Source organism: Tursiops truncatus, chromosome 2 (assembly GCF_011762595.2).
Source record: "Tursiops truncatus isolate mTurTru1 chromosome 2, mTurTru1.mat.Y, whole genome shotgun sequence".
Taxonomy (NCBI): Eukaryota; Metazoa; Chordata; class Mammalia; order Artiodactyla; family Delphinidae; genus Tursiops; species Tursiops truncatus.
The window spans coordinates 145,788,955-145,805,722 of NC_047035.1; the positions used below are offsets into that span (position 1 = coordinate 145,788,955).

The following is a 16,768-nucleotide window of genomic DNA, read 5'->3' on the forward strand; positions in this document are numbered from 1 at the left end:
ACCATAAACAAAGTCTTAAGAAAAGTGCAAGATACACCATGAGAGCCAGTATCTCTAAAACATAAAGAAATCAAAAACTGCAGGAAAAATTCAGCAGAAAAATGGGGAAAAAAATACATCACAAAAAGGATATTAAGATTTGAAAAAATGTTCAAACTCAGTCATAATTAGAGAAATGCAAATTAATATAACACCAAGATGCCATTTCTCACCTGCCAAAGCAGTCTGAGGGCAAGACTGTGAGGCTATATTCACTCACAAATATTTCCAGGGGAAATGCAAAATTCATCCTGCCTTTCTGGAGGTATATCTGGCAATACTGGGGCTTCCCTGGTGGTGCAGTGGTTGAGAGTACGCCTGCCGATGCAGGGGACACAGGTTCGTGCCCCAGTCCAGGAAGATCCCACATGCCGCGGAGTGGCTGGGCCCATGAGCCATGGCTGCTGAGCCTGCACGTCCGGAGCCTGTGCTCCACAACGGGAGAGGCCACAACAGTGAGAGGCCTGTGTACCGCAAAAAAAAAGTAAATCTGGCAATACCTAACAAAACTGAATGTGTACCTAACCTTCTGACCCAGAGATCCCACTCTTAGGAAATCTGTCCTGAAGATAAACCTCCAAAAATGCGACTATACATATGTACCAGGTATTCATGGTAGCAATGTTGTAACTACAATACTGGGAACAACCTGTATGACCAAACTTGGGAGAACGGATGAATAAATTACAGCACATCACAGAGCGGAGTACTATGCAGTCATGAAAAATGGAAGATCTCTATGAACCGACATGGAGCAATTTCAAAGACAGACCTTTAAAAGAATAAAGCAAAGTGCACACATATCAATAGTATTCCATCCTTCATGAAGGAAAGAAGGGAATATAAGATTATATACATGTATCTGCTCATTTGTGCAAAAGAAATATAGAAATGATAAACCAGAAACTAAAGAAATTGCTTACAGATTAAGTAGGAAAGGGGTGGAAGGGAGAGGGTGGTAGGACTGAGGAAGGAATGATATTTCTTTGCAACACTGAACTACAGTAACGTATCACATACCCCAAAATAACAAATAAATAATTAAAATTAACCAGGATGAGGTGGTGGGAACCAAAATGGAATACACACAGTAGCAGATAAACCTATCTATTACAAATGAATACCACAAGCGAAGAGGATGGGTAGAAAAACACTCAGCTAAGTAACTGTGGAAAACACTATTCTGACTGGATACTGTAATGTTAAAGACACAAAGAACTGTACACAAACACTGTACTCGAGTTAAGTCAATCTGTTTCTCAGAAGGATAGGATGGGTTAACAATCTGCTAACTACTGGACAGGTACATGAGGATTAAACAAATAACTGAATATACTGTAGACAATGAGCTGATTTCTCACTGTCAGAGAAAGAAGTTACAAGAAAGAGTGAAGGCTAGAATGAAGAGTGCTGGATAGGAATCATGGCGTCCATATAAACCCATGGTTTAAAACATACACATACAGATAACTAGATACATGAGGAAGAAGAGGCAGCTCTTCCTTACAAAGGAATGTGGAAGAAATGAGAGAAATACAAGATCACTATTTTAGGGAAAAAACATCGTAATAACTGCTGCAGGCAAGATCAAAGAGCATAACCAGTGGGCAAAAGTTTGAAGAGAAACAATCTCAAAGTATCTTGCCCAAGATATTTATCAATTACAAAGGGAAAAACAGTAAGTACCTCACCAAATGTTCAAGGTTATCACACCAGTAATAAAACATAAATATCACATACCCTTTCCTAATCTGATGCATAACCTCAATCCAATCATGAGACAACATCAGACAAACCCAAATGGAAACATTCTAAAAAATAACTGACCGGCGTTCACTGAAAGTGTCCAAGTCATAAAAGACAGGAGAAGACTGAGAAACCCGGAAGGGCTGTCAGAGTTAAAATGATAATATATTGGATATATGCACAAATAAAATATTAAAATTATTTTCACCTGTTAAACTTTTTGATGTGGTTAACAAAATTTAAATCATGTATGTGGCTCATATGATATTTCTATTAGACAGAACTGCACTGGCTCTAATCACCAATTTTCAGGAAGTACAGAGAGCAAGAAACACTGTAACTATGACAGGGAAAATCCAGACCAAGAAATTGCATAGGACAAACAATTCTGTTCTTCACCAATAAAACTGCACCGTGGGTGGGGAGGCCAGGGCCAGGGCCAGAGCCAGATGGGAGAATCCTACAGTCTAAAAGACTTAGGATGGGCTTCCCTGGTGGTGCAGTGGTTGAGAGTCCGCCTGCTGATGCAGGGGACACGGGTTCGTGCCCCGGTCCGGGAGGATCCCACGTGCCACGGAGCGGCTGGGCCCGCGAGCCATGGCCGCTGAGCCTGCGCGTCCAGAGCCTGTGCTCCACAATGGGAGAGGCCACAACAGTGAGAGGCCCGCGTAGCGCAAAAAAAAAAAAAAAAAAAATCTTAAAAAAAAAAAAGACTTAGGAGACACACCAAACAATCACAATGGGAGGATTTTATTTGGATCCTGTTTTTTCTTAAATATATTGAAAACAGAAGTTGATACTTAAGATAATTAGAAACTCCATTGACTAAATGGTGGATTTTTTAATTTACAATTTGTTTTTAAAGTGTGATAATAGTAATATAGTTATTTTTTTTAAAAGAGTTATCTTTTAGAGATATATACTCAAATATTAGATGAAAAGACATGTCTGGTGTTTGCTTCAGAATAACGGGGGAGAAAGAATACAATGGGTAGAAGTATAGATGGAACAAGACTGGCCGTAAACTGACAACTGGAGCTGTGAGGCTAGCATGGGGATTCATTACACGCCTCGTATACTTCTGTATGGGCTTGAACTTTTTCCACTTAAAAAAAAGGAAGGCAATTGAGGGGACTACAAGTTAATTATTGAATCTAGAAAAGACCCAAACTAAGAATCCTACGACCAAGATGCCAGGCCATTATGCAAAGTTTCCATGGGCTGGCTCCTCAGCAGCTGCCTCCCCTTCCAGGAAAGATAAGTGCAGCAGGTCCTGGAGATGCACTAGGACCTTCTGGGAGTTTCTTGGCTGAATGTAACCTGGTCTATTACCAGTAAGTGAGCAACAGAGTGAAAACAGTGCCTCTGGTCCAGGAGGGACGTCAGATTTTAATCAAATAAGCAGCAGACAAATAAGTACAAGTTGTTGTACAGTGAAATACAGGTAAAGCACAGGGAGCTTAAAGCAGAGTTCTGAACTGTCTTCTGGGCTCAGGACAAGGTTCTCGAGGTTTAGTATTGGGACATGGCTATCTGAGGAAGACAGGTCCTCAGAGCTCTGCCTGCTCTGGCTGGGGAACAAGGCGGGCAGGAAGCCCGGTTGCAGCCGCAGCAAAATGCGGGAAGGACCTGTGGGAAGGACCTGTGGGACCAGACTTGGCAGTTCAGGGAATTACAATCATCTTCACCAGCCTCAACACTGACTTGACCAGAGGCACAAAGGAAAAGCATCTCAAAGTGAAAGGACCAGTTCAGATGTATATACCAAGACTCTGAGAATAGCTACAAGGAAAATTCCTGGTGGTGAAGGTTCTAAGACTTGGGATGGTTTTCAGAAGAGGCTCCACAGCGACTCACTGACTTGCACAGTCCTGAGATGGTTAAGCAGATTACCTCCATCAACACTGAGCCAGGAGTCAGGGCTGAAGTCACCACTGCAAATGCTGAAATCAACTTTTAATAAGTTGATAAGCACTTGTCAAAAAAAAAAAAAATTGGCACAGATGCTGGGTGAATGAGGGACAGAAGTGGGGAAGCTTTCCAGGTAGAGAAAACAGCATGTGCAAGAGCCCTGGCGTAGGAAAGCACTTTCCACGTTAATTCAAACAATACTTGAGTTTATTATAAGCTAGACACTCTGTTAAGCTCTGCGATGACAGGACACACCAAGATGACCTTTGTTCTCATGGAGCTTACAGTCTAATGACACAAATGGATGATCAAAAAATGTCACAACTGAATATATTACCACAGGCTTAAATAAATACTACAAAGAAAAGAATGAGTGCCGTGAGAGGAACTCAAAGACAAACCTGGCAGGAAGTTCAGTACCCGCTAGGAACTAAAATGAGGACAGCACAGGTTGAGAACAGAGACCAAGAAGGGGGAAAAGATGCAAGGTGAGGCTAGAGCAGTAGGTAGGGGTCAAATAATCCTGTAGCAGTTTACTGATCATATTATGGATTTTGGTCTTTTACTTCTGAAGTCAATTAAGAAGCCTAGGAGTTTTAGAATGAGCATGTGTACTGGGGCACAGGGAAAGAGGGGGTACTAATCAAACTTGAATTTTGAGACGATCGTTTCAAAAAGACAGACTGTAAGGGACAAGAAGGGGTATGATACTACTTAGGAGGCTATTACAGGAGTACAAAGAGAAGAACAGAATGTGTGTATGTGTGTATATATCTGTTTTGGAGGGAGGGGGGATGTAAATGGTAGAAAGTACCCATGGAACGAGTGGAAAGATATGAGGTGCTCAGGAGTTAAGAACTGAACAGAATCTGCTAATCGGTCAGGTCATTCACCCTACCAGATATGTAGCCCAACTGAACCAGGTACACTGGAGTAGGAGTAGTCTTTAGTCTCTATTCCCTAATTCGTCAGACAAAAGAGTGCCTCTCTGACTTAATACTACCGTAATAAAATTTTCAAAAGTATCTCGGGAGCTCAAGGACTTTCTCTGACACCACAACACATCTTGCTGGTCTGGGACTCAACTAACCCTTTGTCCAGTATCAAATACATACATACATACCTAAATATGTAAAGTAAGTAAATGTTTTAAGAGTGCACATTCACAGAAATACCATAATTCCTATACACCTCTTCCCTGATATTAAGGTGGGCTTCACTTAAAATGTTTTTATTAAAAGATACAGCCAACATAACAGCTCACCCTGTTCTGGGCACTGTGCTGAGTGTACAACCACCCTGAGACGGGTCCCTGAGTGTACTGTGATCATCTGAGCTGTACAGATGACAACACAGTATTAACTGGTAGACTCAAGATGCAGATTCCAGAGCCTAAACTCACGTAATAAAGTAACAAAGACTTAGGGTTATTCAATGATAAAACTTTTCAGTTCTTATATTGCTTGACCTCTCTCTGTGCAGGGTCTGGCCTACCAACAGGCAGGTCCCTCTCTGGAAACTCTCTATTCCCTTGCTGGCCTTTCTCTTGTGTCACTACACTCAGACCACATTCAAATGAAGAGCTTGTATTCATCAAAAGACCATTAAGAGAACTACCACATTGGAAAATATACCTACAATATATATAATCAACTAGCTTTTATCCAAAAAAAAAAAAATACAAAGCAAATCAATAAGATAATCCCAAAGAAAAATAGACAATAGACTCAAACAGGGCATAAACATGCAAAGTTGCTCAACTTCATCTAGTCAAAAAATGCAAATTAAAATCTCCAATGAGATTCACTAAAGACCAACCAGAAAGGGCTAAAAGTATCTGCTAATACCAAGTATTGGTCAAAATGCAGAGCAACAGAAACCCTCATTCACTGATGATGACAAGTGTAACTTGGTATCATCTCTTTGCAGAAGACATCGTCTACTGAAAGTGAAGACACACTAAACAATCCAGCAGCAATTCCGTCCCCAACCACATCTTAGAGAAAAACGTGCACATGTTCACCGAGATGAACAAGTGTTCATCTTAATAGTGGAAGCATTATTAATAGCCCAAAGTAGTAAACAACCCAAATGCCCATCAACGGTAGAATAAATAAACTGTAGTACATTCACACAATAAAATACTAAACAGCAATGAAGATGAATGAATTCATGATGCAACAACACACGAATTTTAAAAACATAAAGTCAGAATAGTGGCTGTCTTGGGGAAAGAATGGTGCTGGCATGAAGATCCTAACGCATGGGCCTTACTGTCGGGACAGTGGCTCACTGGCAGGATAAGGTTATCAGGTAGAGGGCAATGAAGGAAGCTGAAGAGCTGCCAATATTCTACTCCTTGACCTGGGTGGTGTTTACATGGGTGTTCACTTTGTGATAATTCATTAATGTACATGTGCTTTCTGCTCTTTTACATAGGTGTTACGTTTCACAATAAAAAGGTATAAAAAATGAAGTCAGCTCCCAACAAGTAAATCAAGGTAATTTACATAAAATCTGGATTTACAACCAGTTCTGGAAAAAAACGGGAAGATCCAGCCTGCTGTCTTCACCACCAGCAACAATCAGCTGGGGCGGGGCAATCTTGGCCTCCTTCAGAGGAGCTCGTGCTCTCTGACCCCACAGCACCCTCTCTTCCTGCTCTCAGGAGTCACGACTCGCCTAACGCCTAACGCCTAACACCTAACACCATTCCATACTCGTCTCCTTGACACTCCTTACAGCACATGAACGTAAAAGCATGCGCATGTGTGAATTATAAAGCCTAGAAGCAAGTGTGTCATTAGCCAGAGCAGTAAATTTAACCTCAGATTCCTCACCTATGAAACAGAGGTCACAAGAGTACCTACCACAATTGTTAAGACCAGATGAGACAATGCACATGAAACAGCTAGCTTAGTATCGTCACAGAATCAGCACTCAGTATTAGGAGGCTATTGTTTATTATTAATACACATTTCTCATATTTACAACTAGGATGTAAATCTGCTTGCCATGGCCAGAGTCTTCTGACTTTACAGGAAATACAGCATCAAAATATGGGTTGGTATACGTTTAATTAAATAGTCCAACATGTATCACTGTTTAAAAAAGAAAAACAATAGGGACTTGCTGGTGGTGCAGTGGTTAAGAATCTGCCTGCCAATGCAGGGAACATGGGTTCGAGCCCTGGTCTGGGAAGATCCCACATGTCTCAGAGCAACTAAGCCCATGCACAACTACTAAGCCTGCGCTCTAGAGCCCACGAGCCACAACTACTGAAGCCCATGCACCTAGAGCCCGTGCTCCGCAACAAGAGAAGCCACCGCAATGAGAAGCCCGCACCATAATGAAGAGTAGCCCCCGCTCGCTACAACTCGCGCAGCAACAAAGACCCAACACAGCCAAAAATAAATAAATAAATTTATTTTAAAAGAAAAACAGTAAATAAATCTTCCAAAGTTCCTTTACATGACACCACTGGGAAAGATTTCTTATAATTATACTTTGAAAAGTACACTTGTGTTTACTTGTTTTTGCCGAACCACAAATTTCTCCCTATCAGGGCTTTCACTGGTCTGATCAGCGTCAGGTAAATAGATACCTATGAAAATACACTTTAAGATAATGGATTTTAAGATCTCAGTCATAAAAAGCCCTCAAAATTAAAACTGACTTTTCAAGGTAAACATCATATGAACACCAAAAGCAGCTCCCTATTTTTCACATAGCTGTTAGTGTTCCAACGCCTAGCCAATACACTTATCTAATTCTTGCCCCTCAGACAAGTATACAACATTTTTCCCCCAAAACCCACAAAAGTCTAATTCAAACTACTTTTTCCAGAAGCCAATCTGACAGTAAGCCCTCCTAAAATGGAAGACTACGAATTTCACCCACGAATATAATGACAGCTAATGAACTAGTCACCCACGATGTCCATCGTCTCACAGACACAACACTGAGCAAGAGAAGCCATATACAAGAGTCCACACCAGAAGATCCTGTTTGTGTAAAGTTCACAGGCAAAACCAGTGTTTACGGAATGCGTAAGTGGTAAAATTACACAGAAAAACTAGAAAATAAGTAATATAGAAGACAAGATACTTATAATCTTTGGGGAAAGCAAGTTATGATCCAGAAATGGCCTGTTAGGGATTCTAGGTGCTCATCATCATTTTATTTACAGTATTTTATTTGTTGCTTTCTGCCCACAGCATTAAAATGGTCCACAAGTACAGCATAGTGATATGTTCACTGCTCTATTTCTAGCACCTAGAACAGTGCCTGGTTCATACTAGGCCAGCAGTGAGTATCTGTTAAATATAGAATACAGCTTCAAAAATCCAAATTGTTACATATTTAACAACTGGCTAGACCCTAAGTATAATAGTAACAGCCAGCTTACTGTCCATTTTCCATGTCAGTATATTCAAGGAGTTATAAGTATGTAAATAAATTCTAATTACTTTATAATTCTTAACCTTCTTCTCTATTTAGACGTTTACCAAATGCGTGAATGTATCCAGATTCAACTGAAACTTTTTTTTTTTAATTAACAAGGGAAAATGCAGAAACTCATGTGTTACAGTAAGCCCAGGCTCTAGATGGGATTCTACCACCTTCCCCAACCAAAAAAGCACAGCAGAGTGCTATGCTTTTATAAGATGACCTGAAGTGTGCTCATATTTAAGAATAAAAACTCAAATCCTTTGGATCTTAAAAATGAATTACACATTTCACAACAGATTATTACAATACAGGGCAGCTAAAACCTATAAGCCTTTAGAGGACAGGGATCCAAATCAAAGTGTGCTCAATAAATACTTGCTGAACTAACAAAAAGAATCTCATTACTGATAACCTCCTGAATTTTAGCATTATGTACTGAATTAAGAGATCATAAATTAAGTTTAATTCAGTTATCAAAAACTGTGTACAAACCCAAAAGATTACTAGCAACAATTCGAAAGAGTGAAAATTCCTAAAATAACCAAGAAAAAAATGAACTTTCACTCTTTGGGAATGTACACTATTTTAAAAAAAACAAAAAAAATACTTCAGCAAATCAAAAAAAAATTTTTTAATCAAGCCAGGAATATGCTAATCTTATGTTCCTAATTAGCATCCCTGCAAAGTAATATTCATTCCAGTTTTCACCTCTCTTCTGGACATGATAAACTAGAATGAGGTCACTCACCAATCAACTCACTTCCCAGCATTCTACCAGCATGAAAGAGTTAAGACTGTTCTAATATATACTGAAATGCAGCTACAACACAAATTAAAACATACCTTTTCATCTATCCCAAAGTTAAGGGCTTTCTGTGATTCAGTATCAACACTACATATGTAACAGGGTATTTTGTGGTATGAATTTTGGAAACATTGGTTTCCTCATATTAAAACAGTACTCTGTGGGATAGTCGATCATTCAGAGTCCATTATTTTCACACATTTTTAGGATATAACATGAAATTCCCTACCCATGAACTCATCGCACACTTCTCATTGTTAAGAATGTATCTGTTTAGGAAGGCACGGAAATCAAGCACCTGGCTAACCCATAAAGAAGCAACCTGAAGCCACTCTTCTCTGCAATAAATAAATTAGGAAGCACTCTAGGTCAGCAGTAGCAAAAGGCCTATTTTTATTGCTGGCTTATATTAGAAATACTATACTGAAACAGACCAATTTTAGATTAAATTCAAAACTTGGTAAACTGTTCTAACGTGTCTCTTTCTACAAGATTAAAAGTTAAGCTAAGGAGGTTTTTCAAGATTGTCTTTCAAAATTCAGAGATACAAAGCAAGTTCTAGTCAAATATTTCAGAAATATCATACTAGTCATAAACTATCTTTTAACCTTATTTAACATTTGATCAAAAACTCTACAAATAAAAAATAACTCTGCTTGTCCCATGGCTGGTCTCCAGCCCTACCACGCTCCATCAGTGCTCGATCCTGAGTGCGTGATTGGCACGGAGCCTGCAGTGAGCTGTGGCTGGGCGGCCAGGGACCAGTGGCACCACACGTGGATTTACAGCTGGACTCGTGGTCTTTCATTAGATTGAATTTTTATCATGTCAGAACTATGTCAATAAACAGAATTACACTTCCAATTTTGTCACCAAAATTATTATTTTTAATGACACTTTCCTTAGCAGCTTGGTAATGTCTTGTTTATACTCAGTTTTATTCTTAGAACTGTACTGAGTTTACATTTGGTCTCTAAATAGAGAAAAGATTAAAGAGCAAGTAAAAGTCAAAGCCAGTACATTGTTACCAGGATTGGAAAAAAAAAAAAAAAAAGCAGTGAAACTACTGTAATCTTTCTCCTTCAAACCAAACAGGAAACAGTACTATATATACTACATTACAGCTCTCAAAGCCACAGATTGGTTTTAACCTCATTATTTGTTGGTGTGGATGGCTGACCTCCACTATCACTCACTAGTGGGTAAGCACTGTAGATTTGAAAAGTACCTGTCTAATGGAGCTGTCCTAAAATGAACTTAAGAGTTATAAATGCAGTCAGGATTATCAACCAAGCACATAAATGACAGGTTTAACCACAAGCATCTACCATGTCAAACACACTAACATAAAAAATTAAGTCTTTACCTTAAATACTATAAAAATATTTCTAGTGAAAAACATTGTACAAATTTGGCAGGTAAAGAAAAATATTACTCAGTGAAGCCCAATAAACGTTGGCACACACAATTAGTGAATTCTCATAAAGCACAGTGAGTTTTTAATTTACCTTTAAAGCAGTATGAAGCGAATACCAATCACTAAGTACCAAAATTAAAACTACGTCATAACAGCCACTGAGGATACAATTCCTATCTATAAGGACTAATTTTGTAATTAGTTTTGTTCATTTAGCTTTATTCTACAGTTTTTAACTTTCAAATGTTAAGCTGTTAAGGAAAGTTCATTGTGCCTTATTTGATAACTATAAATCAATTCCTAAGAAGTGCTGTAAATAATTTCCATACTAAACTACATTATAATTTTAAAAATAATCAACCAGGCGAAAAAAATTCTGTTCCTGAGACAAAATGGAAACTTTTAAGCAGCAAAATCAAATAAGCATACAGTACAATGTTACATTTTATTGCTTCCTCTGAAGTGAAACAGCTTAAAAATCCAGAAGCCACTGTACTTGCTTCAGCCACTTTCTGTGATTCAACAAATGGAAATGTTCCCAATTATTCATATCATTTTCTTACATAACTAAACAATTCCTTGGTGAGACAGAGAACCGCCCTCAAATTCCTGTTTTCAACTTTTGAATCATTTCATATCAGGTACACTAGTTAATTCTGTTTGCAAATTCAGATGTATATCTGAACTTTTCCTTTATTACTTAAGTTAATATCATGCACTGAGAAGCCCTTTCCAATTTAAGTATTTATTTTTTAAAAGCATCCTATACTTTCTTCTAGTATTTTATGATTTATCTTCTTTGCACTTTTTCAAACATTTCATTTGGACTTTTTGGGGGGGGGGGCCCTAAAAATTTCTTTTTTTTTTTTTTAAAGAGGATAACCAACAGTCCCAGCACTATTTATTGAATAATCCATCCTTTCTCCAGTAATCTTCCATGTTATTTTTATCATGCAGTCTCAATTCTCCCTCTTGCTGGCTAGGTGAATTTAGGCAAGTTACTTTATCTCTCTGTGTTTCAATCTCCTCATCCATAAACTGGGGAATAACAGTAGTACTCACTTCATATCGATACTGAGAACTACATCAGTTAATTCATGTTAAGCACTTAGAACAATAGCTGACACACATTAAATGCTGACGATCGTAATCACTAAAACCTCATAAACACACAGATGTTTCTGGACTCTGTGATTCCAATGTCTATTCCTGAGCTAAAAGACTGCCTCAAATTACTTTGAATTTATAACACATTAGGTTTTCTAATAAAGTATTCTTTTTCCAAAAATTTCATGGCTATCATCCATTTATTTTATCAGATAAACTTTCTCATCAGTATGTCAAGTTTTCTACAACACTGCACTGGAATTCTATTTGGAATTGTGTTAACATTTATACACCAACTCTAGGAAATTTGGTATATTCTACAAGAGTCACTCTCCCCCAGTCAGAGAGTATATTTTCTCATCTCATTTACTGAGGTTTTATGTCCTTTAAAATTAGGTAAGTTACCAACAATTGTTATATTTATTCCTAGGTACAACCGTTTTGGAGAAAGATTTAGTGGCGTATATCAGAATTTTAAATGCACATACCCTTTGACCCAGAAATTCCACTTTTAAGAATATGACATACAGTAATACTATATAAATGCAGATATAAAAATATAAGGCTACTTATTACAATAAAATCCTGGAAACAAATTAAATGTCTATCAGTAAGGCAATAATGACCTGCAGCATATTCATGGGATGGAAGAATATTCAACCATTACAAAGAATATAGAATCAAAGGTACTGGTTTCGAGAAGAGTTCTACAAACTATTATGCTAAAAGCAATAAAAGCAAGCTGCAAAATTAATGTCTTCACTTTTTAACTGGGAAGTGGAGGAAACAAAAATATACATACAGTATTGAGTACACAGCCTGGTTCTTATTAAGCATTTTAATCACCTTACAAAATTAAACGTGACTTGGTTGGTTGAATACTATTTCATTTCATCTATCTTTTACAGCCTGCCTTGCTCTACATAAGATTTAATGGTGGCCCCATAACACAGCATTTCAGAAAAGTAAGCTTTCAACTGACATTCTACTCATAAATATTTAAGAATGCAAACGTCCCTAAAATGTAGTGTTTAACTAGGGATATTTTTCAATATGCCATAAAATCTCAACACCATGATTCAGGACAAAATGTATGACTCCTTCTAAATCATCATTTTACCATGGCAATCTATTGAAAACTTACTTCTCTCCATACATGAAATAACCTTTTTAGAGTGTGTGGTCTTGTATATTAAGTGCCAGAGATCACAGTGCAGGAACACAGTGACATTCTCTGTAATACGGCAACAAAGCCTTTCCTCCCAAGAAAAGTAAATAATGAAAGCTTATTTTAAAATCATGCAAAATTCTGCCTTTTATTCTAAATCTTTAGATTGTGCTTAATCAGTGTACGGTCAAAAAGGTACACATGAAAGTTTTCTTGTACACATACAAGTTTTCTTAAAGAGAGAACACTAAATTCCTTAGAAGAATTTATTCACTACTAAATGTATCCGCTAACTTCTGCCAGCCAGAAAACAAGGTCTTGAGATCAGAAACTCCAGGGCCATATTATACCTGGTCCGAGATACTATGAATAAACATTTCAAACAGAAAAACAAACAAAAAAAAATCAAACCAGTACCTGCGTAAGCACTTTGATACTGTTTGAAGTAATGAATTGATTTTTAAGGGAGAAGATTTTTACTCTTCACATTTCTGTATTCCCGCAATCGTTTAAAAGAGCAGGTACTATTTTATGGTGAAAAAGGTTAAAATGTACAAAAGGAGAGGAGAATATTAACTGATTTTTAAGAACTTCAGGGAACTTCCTTGGTGGTTCAGTGGTTAAGAATCTGCCTACCAATGCAGGGGACACGGGTTTGAGCCCTGGTCCGGGAAGATCCCACATGCCGCGGAGCAACTAAGCCCGTGGGTCACAACTACTGAGCCTGCGCTCTAGAGCCTGCAAGCCACAACTACTGAGCCCACGTGCCTAGAGCCTGTGCTCCCTAACCAGAGAATCCACCGCAATGAGAAGCCCGCGCACCGCAACAAAGACCCAATGCAGTCAAAAATTTAAAAAAATAAATAAATGTATTTTAAAAAAAAGAACTTCAGCTTTTTGATGTCATATACGAATTGGTTTGAAAGCACTGAGAAAATGGCATAATACTTCAAAGCACATGGAAAAATTGATAGGAAAAAGTGTTACTTTTTTGAGGAAACCACACGTCTTTGCCAATTTTTATTGTTTAGAGTTCATCTAATTGTCCATTTTTAAGGTTATTTTGTGGTACTTCTGAAAGTTTAATTCAAACTAAACTATTAAAAACTGTTAAGAGATTAGTTTTTTCAATGTTTCCGTAAGTAAATAAAAGAGTTAAAACAACAAAAATCCAGCCTACTCCACACGGGCTGAGTGTTTGCCGTCCCAAAGTCTTGTCGCGGGCGCGCGCATACCAGCGACAGTGACATCAGATCGAAACCACACGGTTTCGCCAGGGACCAACCACTCCCGCAAAGACAGCAGCCGCCGCCCACCGGGGTGGCTCCGGCCCGACCTCCGCTCCCCGCGCCCGGCTTCCCGGCGGGACCTGTTGCGCGTTCCCGCCCGCCCTGCTCCCTCCCCGAGCAGGCATGAGCCGGGGACTGCCAGCGACGCCGCCGCGATGCACCTGCCTGGGCCCCAGCCGTCCCCACCCCCGGCCAGCCGCCCGCTCCTCGGGCCCCGGCCCGACAGCCAGCCCGCGGGAGGAGGGAGACGGGCCCCCGGCGGGACGGGCCCCCGAAGCGCTCACCTTGGCGGCCGCGGCCCTGGCGGACATCTTGTCTCTCCGGTGCCACAAGACGCTCCTCGGACCCGAGACTCCTCGCCGCCAGCCACCGGCTCCTCACGCAGCTGCCCAGATAAACATCTCCCGGGAGCGAGCGGGGCGGGGGCGCCGGAGAGGCCCGGCCCACGGGGAGGGGACTCAACTAGGACAAAAGTCCGCGCCGCGCCAGCCCCGCCCGGGGCTCCCCGCGGGGCGCGCCCGGCCGGCACCTCCCTCCGAGCGCGGCGGCCGCAGCCCCGCCACCGGCACGGGCCCGCCCGCTCAACGCGCGGCAGCACCGAGCCCTCCGCGGCCCGCCCGCCGTCTCCCTGCGAGCCGCTTCCGCATGTAACTTCCCAGGAACGAGCCGCAACGACGGGACGTGGCGTCGGCGGGCTGAGCCGGCGCCGGCAACCACGGACGGCCACGCAAACCTGCCAACCCGACCCGGCCCACTGAGCATGCCCGGCCGGGGGGCGGGGCCAGGGCAAGGGCAGGGCCAAGCGCGGGAGGCGGGGCCGAGGCGGGGGCGGGGCCACGAGGGCGAGGGGCGAGCGGCTGGTCAGCTTCCTGTCCGGACGCGACCCCTGTTGCGGAAGGAAAAGCCCAGTTTCCGAAGTAGCTTGGAGACGGAGTTTCCTGTTTGTTCGCATCACGGGTCCGGCGGAAAGCGGCCCCCAGGAGCGAGCCTCCGTGTATCCAGCCTTTGCGACTTGAACAGAGACACACCTGGCCGCGGCCCCCGCCGCTCGCCTGCCTAGGCCTCGCTGTGAAGTGCGTCCTGGCTGTCGTTGTGGACGGATCGACTGCCCCGCGGACACTGGTCACGGGCACCAGGGGGCTCACGCACACGAGGCCTCGATATAGACCCAACACCCCCTTCTCCAGCCAGTACAGACAGGGATCCCAAAAGCATATTTTTGGCATAAAAAATGTTGAAATTCTTAGTGGCGAGAGAAGGGGAGGCGCCCAGCAGAAAAGGCTGCTGTCCGGCTGATCAGCCCGCAGTGCAAGCGCCCTCGCTAGACACCAAGGAGTATTTAAGAAACCTTTCCCGCCTTCATTATTCTACACTCTGTAAAATGTAAAGCTCTTCACAAATGTCAGGAATTCTTAGTAACATTAAATGGTAAGCTCCTTAAAAGTACCTAGTATAGTGCCATAAAAGGTACACGAGAAACAGAAAAAAGCAGAAACATCAGGTTTTAAACGATGATTTTCTCTAGAATTCAAACTGTATGAAAAGACCTAATTTACCGTAACCAAGAAATATCTGTATATCATACATAAATATCAATTAAAATTTCAAAGTAAAATACCATACATTTTGCAACCTGAAGCTATGGAACTAGAAAAAAACATTCTGCAAATCAAACCCTTATTCTTTCCTTTTTTTTCCCCATGCACAGAAATGGTTACAGTCTCTTTTGTTTTAAAGTCATGTTGGATGTAACTTTTGTTTTTGGACAAAGTATTATTTATTCTTTTAGGAACTGTAATTAAAATTTCCTTATGAACAAATGCTATTTTTTTTAAATTGTGGTGATATTTTTTTATTTGAAAAGGTGGCTGTGGAAGACCTTCCACATTATCTTTATTAGTCTTCCCATTTAATAAGATGTGCAATCAGCATGACCTGCCTAGAACTAGACATCGTACCTTTAACAGACCTAAACCTAGAAATGTTATCTACAAATGCACTGAGACCTTTCCTCTTTCCTCATTTGTCACTCTTCATCAAGCCTACCGTATGTAAGTTACATGCTAGATTACATAATGATCTGTCAAAGATCTAATACATCTGATGGCAATTTTAGTTTATTTTCCTTTTGGCATGGTTTTAAAAATAATGAAATCAAGCAAGAAATTTAACCTTGAGAATGCTATGCTTTAAAAATTACATTGATAAAAATATTTCAAAGAATAATAGTATACTTTAAATTTTTTTCAATGGTAGTTATAATATCTAAATTAAGCTGTACGAATGGGAGAAAATATCTGCAAATGAAGCAACTGACAAAGGATCAATCTCCAAAATTTACAAGCAGCTCATGCAGCTCAATAACAAAAAACCAAACAACCCAATCCAAAAATGGGCAGAAGACCTAAATAGACATTTCTCCAAAGAAGATATACAGATTGCCAACAAACACATGAAAGGATGCTCAACATCACTAATCATCAGAGAAATGCAAATCCAAACTACAATGAGGTATCACCTCACACCAGTCAGAATGGCCATCATCAAAAAATCTGCAAACAATAAATGCTGGAGAGGGTGTGGAGAAAAAGGAACCCTCTTGCACTGTTGGTGGGAATGTAAATTAATACAGCCACTATGGAGAACAGTATGGAGGTTCTTTAAAAAACTAAAAATAAAACTACCATACGACCCAGCAATCCCACTACTGGGCATATACCCTGAGAAAACCATAATTCAAAGAGTCATGTACCGCAATGTTCATTGCAGCTCTATTTACAATAGCCAGGACATGGAAGCAACCTAAGTGTCCATCGACAGATGAATGGATAAAT

The 16,768-nt window shown here is 40.4% G+C and overlaps 1 protein-coding gene across 14 annotated transcripts in view; it reads right to left on the minus strand.

Moving 5' to 3' along the window:
* Positions 1–16,768, minus strand: part of TJP1 (tight junction protein 1) — a 343,543-nt gene that overhangs the window by 102,110 nt on the left and 224,665 nt on the right. For 2 of the 14 annotated variants that reach the window (XM_019945762.3, XM_073799880.1), the window contains exon 1: positions 14,219–14,673. The exons of the other annotated variants lie outside the window; for them this stretch is intronic. In XM_019945762.3, coding sequence (XP_019801321.1) covers positions 14,219–14,245 — 27 coding nt within the window. In that variant the 5' untranslated portion in view covers positions 14,246–14,673. Of the gene's footprint in view, positions 1–14,218; positions 14,674–16,768 lie in introns of those variants that run through there. 14 annotated transcript variants of the gene reach the window in all.